At 40.7% G+C, this 18,186-nt stretch overlaps 3 protein-coding genes across 4 annotated transcripts in view; 2 read left to right on the top strand and 1 right to left on the bottom strand.

Annotated features, from left to right (window-relative positions):
- The window catches only part of stx8 (syntaxin 8), a 49,401-nt gene extending 45,969 nt beyond the window's left edge, over positions 1-3,432 (bottom strand). The window contains exons 1-4 of the mRNA XM_080030074.1: positions 3,321-3,432; positions 2,423-2,522; positions 2,217-2,311; positions 1,541-1,651 (exon numbers count right to left, since the gene is read on the bottom strand). Coding sequence (XP_079886200.1) covers positions 1,541-1,651; positions 2,217-2,311; positions 2,423-2,522; positions 3,321-3,337 — 323 coding nt within the window. The 5' untranslated portion in view covers positions 3,338-3,432. The remainder of the gene's footprint in view (positions 1-1,540; positions 1,652-2,216; positions 2,312-2,422; positions 2,523-3,320) is intronic.
- Positions 3,433-4,812: 1,380 nt separating this feature from the next.
- On the top strand, positions 4,813-10,794 carry LOC307252456 (TBC1 domain family member 24-like; the record flags this gene model as incomplete). The annotated part of the gene is made up of 11 exons (XM_080030127.1): positions 4,813-4,994; positions 5,128-5,330; positions 5,937-6,186; positions 6,494-6,610; positions 6,940-7,356; positions 7,570-7,809; positions 7,927-8,082; positions 8,723-8,786; positions 8,946-9,044; positions 9,506-9,845; positions 10,225-10,794. The coding sequence occupies 11 exons, from the start codon at positions 4,813-4,815 to the stop codon at positions 10,398-10,400; spliced, it is 2,244 nt and encodes a 747-aa protein (XP_079886253.1). The 3' UTR covers positions 10,401-10,794.
- An 878-nt stretch (positions 10,795-11,672) lies between these two features.
- On the top strand, positions 11,673-17,953 carry LOC307251421 (uncharacterized protein). 2 transcript variants are annotated; one of them, XM_080028792.1, is made up of 3 exons: positions 11,673-11,807; positions 15,642-15,699; positions 15,949-17,953. In XM_080028792.1, exons 2-3 carry the CDS (start codon positions 15,651-15,653, stop codon positions 17,067-17,069), a joined length of 1,170 nt encoding a protein of 389 aa, XP_079884918.1. In that variant the 5' UTR covers positions 11,673-11,807; positions 15,642-15,650; the 3' UTR covers positions 17,070-17,953. The 2 variants fall into 2 exon arrangements, with proteins under 2 accessions (XP_079884918.1, XP_079884917.1); XM_080028791.1 differs by having other exon boundaries at positions 11,719-11,931.
- The last annotated feature ends 233 nt before the right edge of the window (positions 17,954-18,186 follow it).

Here is an 18,186-nt window from a genome sequence, read left to right as displayed (position 1 = left end):
TTTTTACAGAGGCTTTTATGTGATTGGGTGTGTGGCCTGTAAAAAGATGAAAGCCCGCGCAGAGAACCGCCAAGTAGATCAATCCCAAAACCTAAGCTTGTGAACGATAGCAGAAAATGTTTTGCCTCGTATCAAGGAATCAATAACAGTGGTTCCCTTACTTCTACTGAGTTGATGATTCAGTGATACTTGGTTTTATTATAAAGTTAAAAAAAAAGGAAAAAAAAGTAGACATACTATACTTTACAGGAACGGGATTTTTCTATAAATGCTAGGCCTAGAAAAAATGTAATAGAAAATAATTAAAAAATACACCAATTTATAGAAAAAAAGAAAAGAAAAAAAACAGACAGACACGAGAAACCAGAGAAAGTTAAAAACATGACACCATTTCCTCTTTCTCTGTCCAAACAAATATCACCTGTGCCAGACTCAGTCAAACATTACTCAAAGTAATGACTACCTGCTGAATTAAGGTTTTCAAAGCTGTCACATTAACATAAATCAGATGATGAAGAGGATATAAGCTGTGACATCTATCTCTTTGGTTAGCTACACAAGTACCAGAACAAATGTTCAGTGGAGAGATATAAACAGTAAATTCATTTGATCCTTCCACACACCTACACACAGAAACACACCCACCCACACACACACACACACACACACACACACACAAATGCATTTCAGCAGGTGCAAAATGTGTGATCACCAGTGCAAGGCGAGCAAATCTCCTAATGAAAAATAATTAGCTATGAAGTGGTAGACAGACAGACAGACTTCCTTCCGACTGATAGCACAGGCAGAGGCCACGGCACATGGGTCATACCGGATGTACAAAGACTTTCCCAGAAAGTTAGTGACCGGTGACGTATCATCAAAGCAGAGAACAGAGCCTATGACCTCTCTGGTCAAGGACATAGACAAGAGAATGAGGATTCATTATTTTTAATTGGGCTAGTAGCACTGTGATGTTATAAAAAAAAAAAAGATTGTTTCACGGCGAGAGGAAAAAATCACGAAAATGAAAGGTGGCATGTTCCGAGCAGGATGCCCCCTGAAACATCCTGGGGTAATGTTTGGTTTTCCCATTCTGACACTGACTGACAGTGACAGACGGAAGACTCACAAATTCCCTTTAACTACTTTAACAACAAACTGGCTGTCCCAGATTTTTTTTTTTTTTTCAAATTCAAAGAGCTCATAGAAAAAGCACCACTTAAGAAAACTTTGGAGAATGGTCTATTTGAGCAGGCAGTGTGGCTTAGTAGTTTACAAATCAGCCTTCACACATTCGCTGGCGGTTTCTGTGGATACATTACCGAGACCCTAAAAGATACATGGGGGGAACAAGGAGGGGGGACAAGTGAGCTACTAGAATGAATTAAAAAGAAAGTGCCACATCGATTACATCTCAAAATGTTGAAATATACATCGACTACTCCATGACAACAGAGAAGGGCCAATGAGATTTGCGAATACTGACTTTCTTAACTTTTCCTCTTGTGTGGGATAAAACAGTGTCACTCCATGTTAATACCTGGACGGTTCCCCCTCCGTGATGTCCCCCTTGAAGGTGGCAATGAGTTGCTTCTCTCTGGTAAGAAGGTCGTCAATGAGGTTCTGCCGACGATCAGCTTCTGACTGCATTCTGAAGAAGCCATTGTTAAGGTCATGCACAAGGGGCATCATCACTTTAACCAACATTCAGTGATAGCAGATCAAAATCACTCACTCAATATTAATAAAAACTGCTATTTGTTTTTACAACTTCTAGAAACACTTGTCTTGTATAGAGAGACAATGTTTGGTGTTGTTCATTGTTGCCGTGTATAGATACACACCTATGTGTCACCTATTTTTACGTATATAAAAGTTCTAGATGTATTTTAGTCATCTTTGTTCAGCTTTATTGTCCTGGTTTTTTGGCTGGATGTATTTTCCTATCCCTCTTCCTGTAATATTTTTGGAACTATGTGCAAGTGCAGTGAGGGATATACACCAGAGTCAAATTCCTCGTAAGTGTACACATAGTTCTTGGTCAATAATGCCAAACTGATTTAGTAGTTAAGGCAGACCTTTTTGCAAAACACTCTAATGCCCTCTATAGGAAGACAACTGCTACTGCACACACGAAAACAAAACTCAAACCAAAAAAATGTAATCTCCATCTCATGACCTCCACTGCAGAAAACACTCTCTGAAGAAAAGGATACATGCGCCGAGCTGACGATGCTCGCAGCAGGCCCTCTTTCAGCTGGGAAATATTCTGTTTGAGCTTCTGCAGCGATGCCCGTAGTGTCATGTTGATCTGTAAAGGCAGATTAATGTAGATATTATTCACAGCAACCAGATGGCCAAAAAAAGCGAAATATTTCAGGGGGAATGTGCACCACTTTACTTGTGAATCAAAATACCTTACCTTTGCTGGGTTCCCCCCCGTTCTCTGCTGCCTGTTCCTTTCATGAATGTTCTCTGCTGTTTCCTGTGCCAAGCGACAAGTGGCGTCATAATTCTGTAACCTATGGATCAATGAAAGGGATAGAGATGTCAACTGACCTCTGTCATTAGTCACCTGTGACAAACACAGATAAATCCTGGAGCAAAATAGAGAGAACCCTGTTAATCAGATGCGTGGTTAATGTGGTAGTAAAACATTTAAAAAAAAAATGAACCATGTCTGGTCTGTGGATTTGTAGCCTACTAGTTAAAGACAAGTGACTTATCAATGGACTGATGTTCAACCTACAAAAAGGTAAGGATTCTAATAACTACATTGTATTGTAACTTACCTCTACAGGGCTATATGTAAGCGACTTGTCAGGTCATTTATAATGCTGGAGTTCAATGTTAAGGGACATTTTTACCATAAGGAAAAAGATGAAGAAACCCCTCTGACAGCCTAAACAACGTAATACAGCGATAATATGTCGTGTTGTATTCGTCAGAAAATCAGATCAAGCTTTGGTTTTATCATGTGACATTTAAAGTAGGCTATTGCCCCTTTTCCTCTTTCGATTCTGCTAACACTACAAAAACAAGCTGAGGCTCAGTAAATAAATGAATAATACCTACACAAAAAATGCATTCGCAGACCGCTATACTCCAATTAGGTATAAGAGATAACGTTGTAAGAATGTTATGATAGTGCGCATTATTGCATTTGGTTAACGTCAGTCTTTGTGGTTTAGAGCTTAGCTGCAACTTTAGCTATACGGATACAGAGAGAAGAGGGAACTTTTCAGGGTTGGTAAGGTATTTTGTTAAAGTTAATGACACAGTTGAGCCAATGTATTGTAGCCTTTGAACACGTTACTTACCAGGGGTCCTGAGACATTATAATATAAGTGTGCTACGTAGATTAAACACTAGTTTTGCCCCATCCGGCAGTAATCACCAGCAAACTGTTCCTTGTTTGGGTGTGACGTCACTACGGCACTCTGCGAGGAACAGTTGACTGTCGGGGAGCGGTTTTGAGTTTAGCAGAAAAACTGCAGTATAGGCTATACTAGGCCTACTGAAAAGAAGCTTTTCATGAAAGCTTTTCTCATCCTTAAATGTAAATTATATTTGCTTTTCTATAAAAGCTATATACTGTAAATAAACACTTGCCTTGCCTTGCCTGGGCTTGCTGTGTTCGGTGTGTGTGTGTGTGTGTGTGTGCGTGTGCGTGTGCGTGTGCGTGTGCGTGTGCGTGTGCGTGTGCGTGTGTGTGTGTGTGTGTGTGTGTGTGTGTTGTGGGGTGTGTACATGTCTTTTATAATTGCACTATTTGTGTGTTTTTCTATTTATGTCTCAGGTTCTCTCTTCTCTTGCATATTCCTCTCATACCTTTTCCTTGTTTTTTATGTTGCATTGTTGAATTTTATTGACAATTTTCAGTTGTTTGGTCATATTTGTTAAAAGCCTCAGAACAGCAGGGCACACAAAAAGTAAGGATACTATGGTAAAATTCTCACAGCATTATATATGTGCTTCGATTTCTTACATCATACTCAAAGTACAAGCGTGCATTTATGGTCACCTCCAAGCTTTAATGGAAAGTGACACTTGTCACTCGAATAACAGCATGTCTTCCCCCATCATGAGGCTAGAGAGTTGTTTTTCAACTCACATGTGAAGCCCACATATGAGATAAGGACTTGTAGACGTTGTATGTTTCATAACCAAACAGTGGTCGTGTTTGGTTCAAAACATAGATTTGTTGTGTAGAATAATAACTGCTGGAAGACTTCTTGGAATACACTCATTTGGCATTGTGATGTTACACATGAGGCAGTTTCAGGGAAATACAGATTACCCTCCTTTTACAGATGACCTTATTATGAACTGTAAATGTTTTGATTTGGTAAAAAAAAAAACATTTACATTTTAAGAGATGTGTTCATTGCACTGTGAACACTTTTTTGTGGATTGTGAGGGGATGTACGGTGCTTTTCATATAAAACTGTTAGGTAAAATACAGTGTGTGGGGTTATTTGAAGGACACTTGGTCAAATAATGTTTTTGTACTAAGTGCCTTATAAAGAGTCAATGGTTTTGTCATGTGATTTGGACATGTTGTTTGGAATACTTACTTCTCGGAATAAGACGCTTCATGTTGTCAGAGTTACAACGGAAACGTCACTGGAATGTTTTTACCCCTTTCAATGACTGAGATCACCACAAACAAATCCTACCACCATAGCTTGACTCACAGAAGAACCCAGCCCACAGGCTTATATAAAGCCCTTATCCTCGGGACGCGCAGCTATAGTAAACAGCAGACACTCCGCCTGCCGACTTGCACTTCTCTGATGAATAGGACTTGAGATGATTGACGTCCCAAGAACGCCAGAGTTCTCTAACTGTGGGAACAAGAATTTAATTTCGATGTGCACATCCTCTGACCAGGACCTGGGCTCCATGGCAGGAGGCAGAAGCAGGCCAAGGTCTCACTCCTGTGAAGGTGTGCAGACAGAGACAGTGGAAAGCAGTCTGAGACCTCGCTCCAGGTATGTTTGAACACTACTTAAAGATCTGTGCTGGCTTTGTCACCCAAATGATGTCAGAGATCAGGAAACGGGGAGTAATAACCGGCATGGCTATTTTTTTGATATGTGGATTTGTGTTTTATTGTCGTGCCAGGTCATTTTACAGTCTTGAGACCTCAGAGGTTTACGACGACTATGTTGGAAACTCTACAAGGTCCAATCCATTGAAAAGCTCTCCAATCCAATGTGAAGTGAACAGAAAGGAAAAGAAAGAAGGGGATTGGGCTGGTGTTCCAGTCACCTCCAAGAAGTCCAGGTCTAAAGCAAACAAGCACTCGCCATCAAGAGAACATAATGGTACTGAAACATTTGTATAAAAGCATTTATTCTACTCGCTCAAATGGTAATTTTTTTTAAAGATTGTATCCTATCCCCTAATGTGGTGTTCGGGTCAAATTGACCCGTCATATCTTTAACAGTACCACCACTCATGTACAGTATGTCCCTCATAATGTGTTTGGGTCAATTTTACTCAATTGACAAATTCACACACGGACATACAGAAACATTTCTGCACAGACAAAGACACACATAAACACACACCAGCTCACTCACACACCAGTACCAACAATTGTTCCTACATTTATGCCACCAAAGTCTAAATTTTTGTCACAAAAACAAAAGACACAATCATTTTACAATGTGATCTAGCATTTAGATTAATAGCAAAGATTTACCATACATGTTATCTATATTGTTTGGAATTGAGATAAAGGCCATATACAGGAAAAGGATTTCTAACGTTTTAAATGTTTTTATCCATGTAGTGCTTTTAAGAACCCAATAATGTCCCGGGTCAATTTGACCCCAACAGTACCAGAGGGACTAAATGGGGAACATAATACAAGGGTTACATTGTTTTAAATTGAATGTATGTATGCATATTTTGCTCACACAACAAAGGTCACAAGTCACTGTCTATGATGACCATCTTCGAGTCGGATAAATGGGAAATCAGCTCCAACTCGGGGATGAAGTATGGACAGTTTGTGGACTGGGAGAAGATTGACCCTGAAGCTGCAGAAAAATACCAGCAGCTCCTGGAGAGTGATCAACAGGAGCTGAAAACTATGGGCCGAGAAGGATTCTGGGCCATGCCTCACACACTGAGGGCCAAAGCTTACCATCACATCATCCATGGCATCAATTCCAGGTGAAGGCTGTTACATTGTAACTTATTGTGTGTGATTGTGTGTGTGTGTGTGTGTGTGTGTGTGTGTGTGTGTGTGTGTGTGTGTGTGTGTGTGTGTGTGTGTGTGTGTGTGTGTGTGTGTGTGTGTGTGTGTGTGTGTGTGTGTGTGTGTGTGTGTGTGTGTGTGTGTGTGTTTGTTTTCTGCCATGAATACAAGCAAAATGCGTTTGACAAGAAATGCCATGACCTTAGCAAAATCAGTGTGTTCATTTTCATTTAAATCCACTTGGCATATTGATCTAAATGTGGACTGATATTGTGTCTGCAGTGCGTCTGTCACTCCAGACAGAGACATTCACTGTGAACTGGCCAAGAAGCTCTTTGGAGAACAGAAACTCATCAGCCATCCAGTCCCGGAGTACATGGAGGCAGGAGAAATACCCAGGTAACTTTATTGGGATACAATTGGTTCATGTATCATTTACATGTTACTATACTATATTAACTAATTCATTGAAAACACCTTTATTTATGTCAATTATTTTTCTTCATTTGCCTTAATCATGTCTTGATCTTCATCCCATTTAAAACAATGCCTAATGTTTTAGGTGTTGAATTGTCAATTTTCGGGATGCTATTCTATTTATACATTTGACGAAAGTAACATGGATCTTTGAATAAATAGAAAATGTATTGTAACTTTGCATACTCGCTGCACACTGTATTGGATTTCAAGCAAGTGAGTTGTTTTGCTGGTTCTTGTCTCTCAACCAGGTACTGTCTCAACAAAGCAGGCCTGAACTCTGTTAGAAAAATCCTTTTGATCCTCGGCAAATACTTCCCAGACATGAACTTCTGCCCCATCCTGCCCGCATTGGTCTCCCTTCTGCTCCACTTCAGCCAGGACGAAGCCGAGTGTTTCCACAGTGTGTCCCGACTCATCTGCTACAATGACCAAAACAAGCGTTACATCGACCAGACCTACCTCACCTCTCGCGCCTCCTGTATGACCTTTGGCGACCTCGCCAACAAGAGCTGCAGAGGCATCCGTAAGCTGATCGCCAGCTCTCACCAGAACCTCTTTGAGTTCTACTCGGACTGGATCATGTGGATATTTGCCGACCTTCCGTTCACGTACGCCATTAGAGTGCTGGATGTCTACCTGTTGGAGGGCTACAAGGTCCTTTACAGGTTTGTTGTTGCTACTGCCTTTGTTTGTTTCTTTGTTTTTTACATCCTGGTCCTTAAAGGTGCAGTCAGCCATTCTGGAGAATGTCAAAATCTTTTTTTGTCATAATTAGAGAATATCTCCTCACGATCCGCTACCTCTCCGTACTGTGTATTTTTTTCATCGCAAACATTGCTTCTAGAATTATTTCACACAATCATTCTTTACATTTGCAGGGTGGCACTGGCTTTGCTCAGTCTCTACAAAGTGTCGGTGTCGTCTCGAGTGGCAGACGTGGAGGACTTCAGAACAGACATGAAGAGGTTTGTGCAGAACGTGGCTCGCCACTGCACGGCCGAGAACCTCCTGGAGAGGGCCTTCATGATCCCCATGGCCACACGCAGAGAGCTCAACCTCCTCTTCAATGCCAACAAGGACTCCCTCATGCAGAAAGGCGTCAGCGTACACCAGAAGAGGTGGGTCAATGCAGGAATTGATGTAGGACTGGGGCCTAAATAACTGCTCACATTTGATCTGATTTAAATTTCATATTTCATACTCTCAACGCAGCTGTTTTTGTATGTTTCCTAAAGGCAATCAGTCGAGACGGTTGACTTTAACACCTTCATCTCCAGCGTTGTGACCAGGGTTTCGATGAGAGTCATCTGGGCCTGGATCCCTGAGCGCTTTGCCCTCTTCAGTCCCATCAGGCTGTTTAGTACAGACGAACACGGAAGGAGCCTCACTTCGTAAGTCACCTTTGTTCACCAAGTTAAAGTGAGAAACCTTCCTGGGAGACGAATACCTCATGGGTTGCTTCTTTCACAAGCATGAATAATAGATAGAGTTGTTCTCTTCACATAACAAAATACTTCACAACTTTCAGTTTTCTCTGTCTGTACTTATGAATTATTAAATGAGGCCAGGTTCATTATTCATCAGTGACGGTCGTACACCACTCACCAGCAGTGAAAAAAACAAACATTACTAGTAAGAGGCAGCGTGTTTTCACTGTCAACATGTTTGCTTTGAGTGTGAAAAGTCAAGTGACTTGTGTACGCGGTTCAGTGGTGACGCACATTGTAAGGTTGTCATGGTTAATGAAGTAAAGATAATTTCAACTCAATACGCGCTTCCAATGTTGTTGTTTTTTATGGCTCTGACTTTATCCAATCTTAAATAAAACACAAACTTGTGAGTTCATTGTGGTGTTGCTTTTGACCCTTTCAGCGTTTCTCAAAATCTTCACATAATAAGAAGTGCAGATAGGGTTTGTAGCATTTTATAAATTACTGGCTAGATTTAGCCAGTGACCCTGTCTGGTTGTGTATAATTTATAGGACATGACAAACAACACATGGTTATGTTTTTTTTTTCTCTCTCATATAGATTGTATTCACACGTGGAGGGACACGAACCAGCGGTCTTGATCATCAAAACTATGGATGAAGAGGTAACACAATGGATATCCCAATACATCTGATATGTGCTACATGTGCTTTTCCATTTGATTTAACCATATATTTGATAGTAAGAAATGTTGGTTATAATAACTAGTTTACCGACAAGATTGTCAATGGCACTGAAACATGGGTATTTCTCTTTTCTTTAGGTTTTTGGTGCCTTCCTGTCAACAGACGTGAGAGAAAGAAGAGAGCATGACTCGGAGGAACTTGCATATTTTGGAACTGGGGAATGTTTCGTTTTCACGGTGAGACAAATTCTGTTTTTTCTTCTTCTTAATGGTGCATTATGAAGTTTCAGCAGAGGGGGATTTGCTAACATTTGCAGAGCCTGCAGTTGGCTTACAAAACATATTTACTCTAGATTAAATAATTCTATCATCATAAATCAAAACTAAATTATTTTGAGGCACTTGGTACCAAATGTTAGGCTAGAATATATTTGCAAACTAAACTGTGGGCCCTTATGCTGTATACAACAACAGTGAAACTTTTCTAAGCTTAAACAGTGTCCTAGGGGTCCAATTTGTCTGTGTGGAAAGTTTGTTTAATCAGTTATGAGAATATGTGTTAGAAAATGTTCACTTCTCTGACACACCCAAAGTTACATGTACCTTTAAATCAAACTCACCATATTTAGGTCCACTGTAAATAAGATACATCAAGCGTGCAAAATCACTGAAAAATACATTTGCCTATACACTTTCAGCTTCGTCCCAGCAAGGAGCGCTACCAGCAGTCCGTGGTCCACATTATGACCTGCAGAGCTTCAACTCATCATCAACAGGCTCCAGACAGCGTTGGCAGTGCTGCTGGCTCTTGTGAAGAATGCAATTGCAGTGGCTTCTCCCTCACGGCCTCTACCACCACCACCACCACCTCCATGTCAACTCTGACCTGTCCGGCAGGAACGCCTCAGGACCCCAGCTACCTGACCATTCCCTTCACTGCCCCGTCAGAGGAAGCCATGACAGCCAAAGAGCCAAAGAGACCCAAGGCACAAGAGGCCTCCATGTTCATAGCAGGCAGTGACCGTCAGCTCATTATTGGTACGTCAGGTGAACATATTGGTGCAAGCATATAGATAGAACATAGTATCAGTATTCCTCTTTTAAATCTCTTCCTAATACTCACTTTTATGACTTTTACTGACCATTGTTTTTGGTGTACTATTTCACCATGTTTTTTTTTCTGTTTTTTTTAATAACTATATTTGTTGACACTTTTCTTTGGTGTACATATGTAAATCATAATCCCATATTCAAAGTGTAAACATAAAACAATTGTCTTTGTTTTGGAAAGGTCAAAGGTGCTAATAGTCAAAGGTGAATAAAGTTATTATTATAGTCAACAGGGATGTCAGCTGACACAGGGGCATTGTAAACAGTGTGTTCACACAGTGCTAATGTGTGTGTCCTCTGTCTCCAGGTGGCGATGGTGGCCATGCACTCTGCATACAAGAAGACCTAGAGGGAGGATATTCTGAGCATTGTGACACATTCAAGAGCATCCCACTCTACAAGGGACATTTCAAGATCCAGGCCCTGGAAGTGTGGGGCATCCAGAACTCTATTTCCATTTCTCAAAGTTCTCCCTCTCAGTAAAATATCAGGAGAGCAGCATTCATTATATGCACATATTGTGAAGCGACTTAGTTGAGATTGTTCTTGGCTTTCTGTCTACATGTCAAGTCAAGTTTGTTTGTACAGCTTTACATCACATGTGTTGTCTTACTGGACTTTAAAAGCCCGCATAAACAAAGTTTCCAATCCCAGGGAAGCCAGCTAAAATATGTAATATGTAATATAATATATAATACAGTATATTATGGCGTAGTAGGGGAATGTGAGCCAGCTTGAGAGCAAGCTTGTTGCAGTAAGGAAGATTAGTGTGCAGGTGCTTTGTGGGCCTCGTATGTGAATAATAAACAATATAAATCACTCAAGTTTCAATCAAAGGGTCATATTTTCTCAACAGGGCTAATTATAATCTGTAGCTCATTACAAATGCAAAAGTAGAAATATAACAATTCTGGTTGTACCTTCCAATTTTATTTTTTATAGCTATTTTGCTGTGTAAACAAAAATATGTTGGGAAAACAGCCCCTTTCCAGCAGGTTACAACTTCATACTTTTTTATTCTGTGATGCTCAGTTTGTAATAGGTCATATGCTCAATGTCTTATAACTTAATCATGTGACATATTGTGTATTGTGAACTAGTTTTGCTGTATATGAAAGCGAGACAAAATAAAAACGGGTTTAAGACTGAAATCTTTTTTTTTACTTTACAATCGCCGAGCTAAATTCTACTTCTTCTAAACCTACTAAAGCAAATGGTGCATAGGCCGGTATGTGTGCTGTGTAAATGACTAAATGTATCTATAAATATCCTAGAGCCTGTACTGTATGCACATTTAGTACAGTAGGTGTGATGGACATAGAACTCATATTTGAGAAAAGAATAGCAGAATAGACTCGGGCACCACACATGGTCCAACCTTCCAAAACAAATTAGTAGGCTAATGGGCAGGTGGGTATGAAGTCTTTGCTGCGTTCTAGTGCTATTGTAATTTTTGGTTTAAATTTAGAAGCCTACATCTGAAGGAAAGTTGTTTTTGTTCATTGATTGTTTGATTGATTAAAGACAAAAAACATTTAATGCAAACAATAGAAACGATTGGAACAAGAAATAGAGTAGGTCGTAATGGTAGATAATTCGCACTATTTTCTCAGCATTCTTATACCGCCGCCCAAGGTGAATGGTATAATATAGGCTAGTAGGGCCTAATACTAACATTTGTCCTTCCATAAAAGTAACTTCCGAATTTACATGATGCATTTGAAGGTATCGTTCAAGGGAGGGGCATCAGTTCCTCTCTGCAGTAGCTTTTTTGAGGCAGCTGATTCTGTGACTAGCTTTTAGCTGTATCTGAAAATGCGAAGGTAGTTCAATTAAACACGTGGCGGACAAAAGATGTGACAACCTTCGGTGTTGAGGATTATTGGAGAGGTGGGACTCAATCTTTATATGCCGTGCTTAATGTAACACGGCTTCGTGCTGAAGCGAAAACAACGTTAGCTTTAGCCAAGTTAGCTAGCAGCATTACCGAGCTCCTGTGTGCATGTGTGTCCAGGTAAACAATCATCTACCCCTCAGTTTCTTCTTTCACTTCAGCGATACAGTAGCTTGCTGCAAATAACGGCCCGGGTTTCTCTGTCGGTATACGGGGTCGTAGCCTACTAAACTCAGCAGATGTATATGCCCTGCTCATGTGCAGTCAGATGATAGCCTACATATAAAAATGTTCTTGGAACAGCCGAAACTTTACACTCAAGAGTCGTCTTTTATATTTGAAACGTTTGGCGTGATCTATAATTCCCTCCATCCTCTACTCAAGTCAAGTCTCTCATGTGCAGCTTGGTCCCTCAGAGGTCAACACAATCAACAGTTATGCTAAACAGCTGTATGATAGTAGCCTATCCATCTCAAAGGGCAATTGTGCTTTAACAACAGCACACAGGAGCTTTGTGAATGCTCAACTATGGTTGCGTTCCGAATCGCATACTTTCTACTATATAGTATGTAGAAAAAAGATTTAGGATGTCCCGATTCTTGTGGCCAGATTTAGGATGGTTAGAAGTACCCGGATGTCCTACTTCATGCGGCCAAGATTGTTAGTGTTGAAAAGTGCATCCTATCTAGACCATATAGTCCTATTTGGGCGATTCTGACCCACAATCCAGTGCGCACGTGAAGTGACGTAACATCGACGAAGCCTCCATATGAAAACAAACGGGGATGCGACGGATATAAAAGCAAGAGGCAAGATCAAGGCGCAATGTTATGATGAAATAAGAGAGAAAAGTATGTACCAATAGTATGCCTACTGCATCCTAACTAGATTCTTTTTATCGTCTGATGTAGTATGTAGGATAGAAAAAAGAAAGAGTATGCGATTCGGAACGCAACCCCTGTTTCAGAAGGTGTTGGGTCTGGTTAAAGGCCTACTTCACCGGTTTGAATATGAAGCTGTATTGAATTCTGAGATCCTATGTAGTATAAATGTGCGAAAAAAATTAAAATCGGTTCATCCTAGCCTGAGAAAAGGCAGAAAGAGTGTTTTTTTAACCCTATATTTCTCTTTCTCGTGACATCACAGAAAGAGAAATATAGGGTTAAAAAAAACGTACTTTGTAAATATTACTGTGATGTCACAGTAAAATACATCACAGTAATATTTACAAAGTAAGTTTTTTTTAACCCTATATTTCTCTTTCTGTGATGTCATGAGAAAGAGAAATATAGGGTTAAAAAAACACTCTTTCTGCCTTTTCTCAGGCTAGGATGAACCGATTACAATTTTTTTCGCACATTTATACTACATAGGATCTCAGAATTCAATACACCTTCATATTCAAACCGGTGAAGTAGGCCTTTAAGATGGCCACCCAGTGGTTAAAGGAATGTTTTTGCATCTTTTTACACATATCCTTCATGTCATTGACACACAATAACCCACTGTAATGTAGGTGAAACAGAAATGGGATGATAGCATGCAACAGCATCATTGTTCTGCTTCATATGCTCCTCTATGGTGTCCCTTTCATCCAACACACCACATTGCTGGTGGTCGGATAGCAGTAAGAATATGGTAGATCATCCTAATATTTTGAATAGCATAGCTAGCTTCATTTGAATGATAGAAATCACCACCTGCCCCAAAGAACAGAACTCAGCCATGCTAAGGATCCTGTGCAGTAAACAGGACCTCGTTGAAAGCATCATTGGCCTCATTGTTGTGGTTTAGGATCTCTCTAGTCAAGTGTAAGATCCAATTTTGCATGACTTCTAAAATGGATTTCACAGTGAGGAAATATCTGTAATTCAGTGTGCTTTATTTAATTGGTAAATCGTATATTTAGCTTTTTTGTTCCCTTTTAATTAAAGCTTGACTGATAAATCACCCAGGCAGATATAAATATACCCCCTCTTTGTTTTTATCTGGGTCTCAGTTATAAACAAAATAAATTGAATAGATCCGCAGGGTTCAACATAACTTTTTTTTCCTACTGGCCCGCCGGGCCAGTGGATCTGAGTTTTACTGGCCCCTTGTATATTTTCACTGGCCCTGCACACACTTTTTTTTTCTTCATAATTTAGTGTCAATAATTATAATACCTGTATTAGAAAAATAAAGAAAGATAACCAGATCTAAAGGGAATATCTATACTGTAACAGTATAGATATTCCCTTTAGATTTGGTTATTTTTATTTTAGTTAATTATATGAAATGTTGATATTGCTCATACACATAATATAAAACCAGGCAAACATATTGAATTAGAAGCCTACAACTGAAAGTATGTTGAAAGAGTCGGCCAGTATTTTAAAGTCCAGTAGTTTGATTTTATGATTTTTGATTGTTTTTATTCTTGAATTTGGGCAGTTTAATGAATAGTTCACCTGCAGAAGTCATGTTCAAACATTAAAAAAAAATAAGAGATGAAGGTCTGATCATTCTTTGTGGTGTGGTAGGCTGTTTTTACTTTCTCTATATGCATTAGGGATGTGAATGTGTCGACCGAATGACCGGTTTTCCACTTGCGCTCAAGTTGACTTTAAAAATAGAATAGAAATACGAAAATCAGGGGGTTATGCCGTTTTTTTAATGGGATATTTCACCGTGTATGTGAGTTCACGTCTGGTCGTGAGCGCGCTGCAGGAGTGTCACTTATCCATGAAGTGTCAGCTTCACATAAGAGTCCGGTGTGGGACCATTTTTTCAAACTATTGATAAAAAACAATGCAGTGCAAAATATGCAGCATAAGTTAAACGCTCGTCTGAGACTATGACGTTAAATCACCTTAGAAACACACAATGCGTTCGTCCGATCACAGCAGCGTTTCACCGTGTGATCTCGCCAGCGAGTGAGCCGCCGCGCAGATGAACTGTGGTTTGTGGCTAAAATAATAACCGGGGATATTCTCCCCGTTAGCGATTTCAATGGGAAAGACTTCCGCGATTTGATTGAATGTCTCGAGCCTGAAAACACAGTGCCAAACTGCGCGACTATAGGAACTGTACAGTGAGCGGAGTCCCTCCGTTCGTTTCTGTCTACAACCGACACAATCACCGGAGACGCATTCACAGCGTTTAAATAACGCCTCTCATTTGTATTACCATTGGGGCTTGTATGCAAATACTGTAACATTACGGTGGCAGATAAAGGAAAAGCGCAGTTATCACTTTCTGCACCTCAACCTCTGCTGTGGGAAGAAAGAAAGGGGGCAAAGCAAGTCGATTGATTTGTCGACTCGCAGGCGGACGGTAGGCAGCTCTGCCAACGGAGCGAGAGTGCACCCGCTTCTTGCTCCACCTGTCAAAACGCCCACGCATCGGTTGTCCATTAAAAAATATATTTAATATTAGGTTTATTATATTGAGTCTTAAATAAACACTGCTTTCATTACGACTCTCAACGCGCATTTCAATGAACCATGATAGTCTACAAAAAAGGTAGTCTACAAAAAGATACTGAACTGTGATTGGCCAGTCACTGGCCCGGGCGGGACAGTGACTGGCCAATCAACTTGCCCTGCATATGATTTTACTGGCCCCGGGCCATCGGGCTATACGTTATGTCGAACCCTGATCCGTATCAAAATGGTTAATGTTATCTGATTATAAAAAAAAAGCTATATCAGCCAATTTGAAACTCCCAAATATCAATATCAGTTCCAGCCTTAAAAACAAGTGTTATTCTGGATATATTACACTGACTTAAAAGACCAACACGGAATCATTACTCTGTTTTTGTCTGTGTATGTGTCGTTTGTAAAAAGGCTGCAGTCATGGGCCCGGACACCTCATCTGTCTCTAAAACCGAATCTTCAGAGGAAAGTAAGTGTTAATGCCTCTTTTTCGATTTCTATACTTTTCAGGTAAAATTATCTTCGATCATTAACATGGGAATACAGGTTGTTGTTCCTTTTAAAATCCATCACAGACATCCCCAAACCTCACGTCTATATGTTCAGTTTATTTGAATCATTATGCAATTAGCTAATAGAAGGTATTCATTCATTCTATTCTCCAAAAATGTTAAGTAAGGAAATCAGCAGAGGTCCAATAATGTGATTTTCCCCTTAGGTCCAGGAGAAGTCGACGTGAAGCTAGGCTCTGAGTCGGATTCCAACGATGCCTCGAGCACCACTGAGCCCGACAGCTCACCCGAGCCAAAGAGCAACAAATCAGACAAGTGTTACCCTTGCCCCGTCTGCGGCAAGGTGTTTGACAGACCGTCCAAGGTGGAGCGGCACAAACCTGTACACAACAAGGCGCCTAAGACTCGGCATCAGTGTCAGCACTGCGATAAGACTTTCTCACAAGAAGAGAAGCTGCTCCGACACCAGGCTTCCCACAACAGAACTAACAAGCACCCCTGTCCGGACTGTGGCAAAGTGTTCAACAGGCCTTCCAAGTTGGAGAGACACAGGCGCACACACTCCAAGAAACCCAAGGTGCCTCATCAGTGTCCGTTCTGCAAGAAGACGTTCAACAAACTCAACAAGCTGGTGCGTCACAAGCGAATGCACACGGGAGAGAGGCCTTTCACCTGCGCCGTCTGCGGGAAAGGCTTCTCCGAGTCGGGCCACTGCAAAGCGCACGAGAAGACGCACGAGGAGCAACCGGAGAAACCTCACGCCTGCGACGACTGCGGCATGCGTTTCTACAAGGCGTCGGAGCTGCGCCGGCACTCGCGCTCGCACACAGGAGAGAAACCTTTCAGATGCAAACTGTGCGAGAGCTGCTTCTCCCGCTCCGAGGGACTGAAAAGACACATGAGGAGCCACACGGGGGAACGGCCCTTCAAGTGCATCATCTGCGCGAAGGGGTTTTATTCTCGTCAGGATATGAACATTCACGGCCTGACCCACTCTGGAGAGAAACCGCACCTTTGCCCCGTGTGCGGTAAAGGCTTCTCTCAGCTGGGCAACATGAAGGAACACGAACAGAACGTCCACATTAAGTCGGAGAAGTACATTTGCAACGAGTGCGGCGCGACATTCACGCGCTACAAGTCGCTGACGAAACATCAGCGGACACACACGGGGGAAAGGCCTTATCTGTGCCTCACTTGTGGTCGTAGGTTTTCATGGAGCCATTCCCTCAGCAGACACCGGAGGACACACACTCACAGACTGATGTCCACTGACACAACAAAAGACATGTTAAGTTTAGAAGCCCCATCTGAAAATCCTAGCAGTTGAAAAAATTAAATTGATATCCTTGTAGAATGGACTTTTTTTTCAGGAGCTACACAGTCGAGCTAAAATGTACTAATATGTAATACAACAAGAACCATTTGTGACGATTCACCCTGCTGTGGCTTTGTTATTTGACTAGAAAAAAATCTGTTTGAAATTCTTACTACAGCACACTAGATTATCTTTTTAACTCCCTTTATTTTTTTTATCACAGCCAGGGGGTACATTTTCTGGCATTTAAAATAATCTACTTTATGGTTTGCTTATTTGCTGGTTTGGTATGTTGTGTTAAAAGGGTTCAGCCACACATCTTGTGGCTAAGTAAGCACAGCAAATGTGTTGAATGTGGGGAAGATCCGTTTACATCTTTTATGACAGATTTGGATTTGCCTTAAGATAGTGTGGAAGAGCATCTCCTAATGTGGCATGAATTCCTGTTTGTTATTATCCAAGGTATCTGTCACTCACAACCAAAGTAGAGAGTGGCCCTGACACTGTTGTTTGACATGCAGCCAAGGTGACGCGATACTAGCTTTGACCAAGTCTCTGCAATATGATGAACAATAACTTAATCTGAGTAAATGTCTGCCTTTTAAAAGTGATGAGTGATTTATATGCAGGTGTTACCTCCCACCATTAATGGTAACCTGCTATGACATCACTGATTGCATTGTTTTTTATTTTATATTATGTTTAGCATTTATTGTGGAGTTAAGTAACTTATGGGTTTTCTATGTGATATCTATATACAAAACAATGATACACTCTTAAATACATATGTACAAATGTATTTGAAGTTGTGCTAATATAGGCCTACTCTGAACCTTGAGGTACGTTTCTCTGGGAAGTTAATTTGTAGAAATATACAGCCACCAATAAATTGTCTTTATATATTATTGCAAGTTGAGCACTATTATTGTGCATGACGTTTATCTTAATTCTGCTGCATGTTTCCCTGTATGGTCAATAGTTTGTCTTTTCAGGCTTTCTAATTGGCCTGTAACGAAAGGTCATGAAGAGTAGATCATAAAGCAAAGACACAATCAAATGTGCCATATGAGCATGAAGTTGTCAATGTTTAGTATTTTCTCTATATTTGTTCAATTAAATCACCTAGGCC

The sequence above is a fragment of the Ammodytes marinus genome (genome assembly GCF_949987685.1).
Source record: "Ammodytes marinus genome assembly, chromosome: 6".
NCBI classification, from domain to species: Eukaryota; Metazoa; Chordata; class Actinopteri; order Uranoscopiformes; family Ammodytidae; genus Ammodytes; species Ammodytes marinus.
This window is presented reverse-complemented; position numbering and strand designations above follow the sequence as displayed.

Excerpts from the sequence above, each read along its gene's own strand:
- LOC307251421 (XM_080028791.1), top strand. Across the intron at positions 15,700-15,948 it reads AACCGAATCTTCAGAGGAAA|GTCCAGGAGAAGTCGACGTG; the intron begins GTAAGTGTTAAT and ends TTTTCCCCTTAG.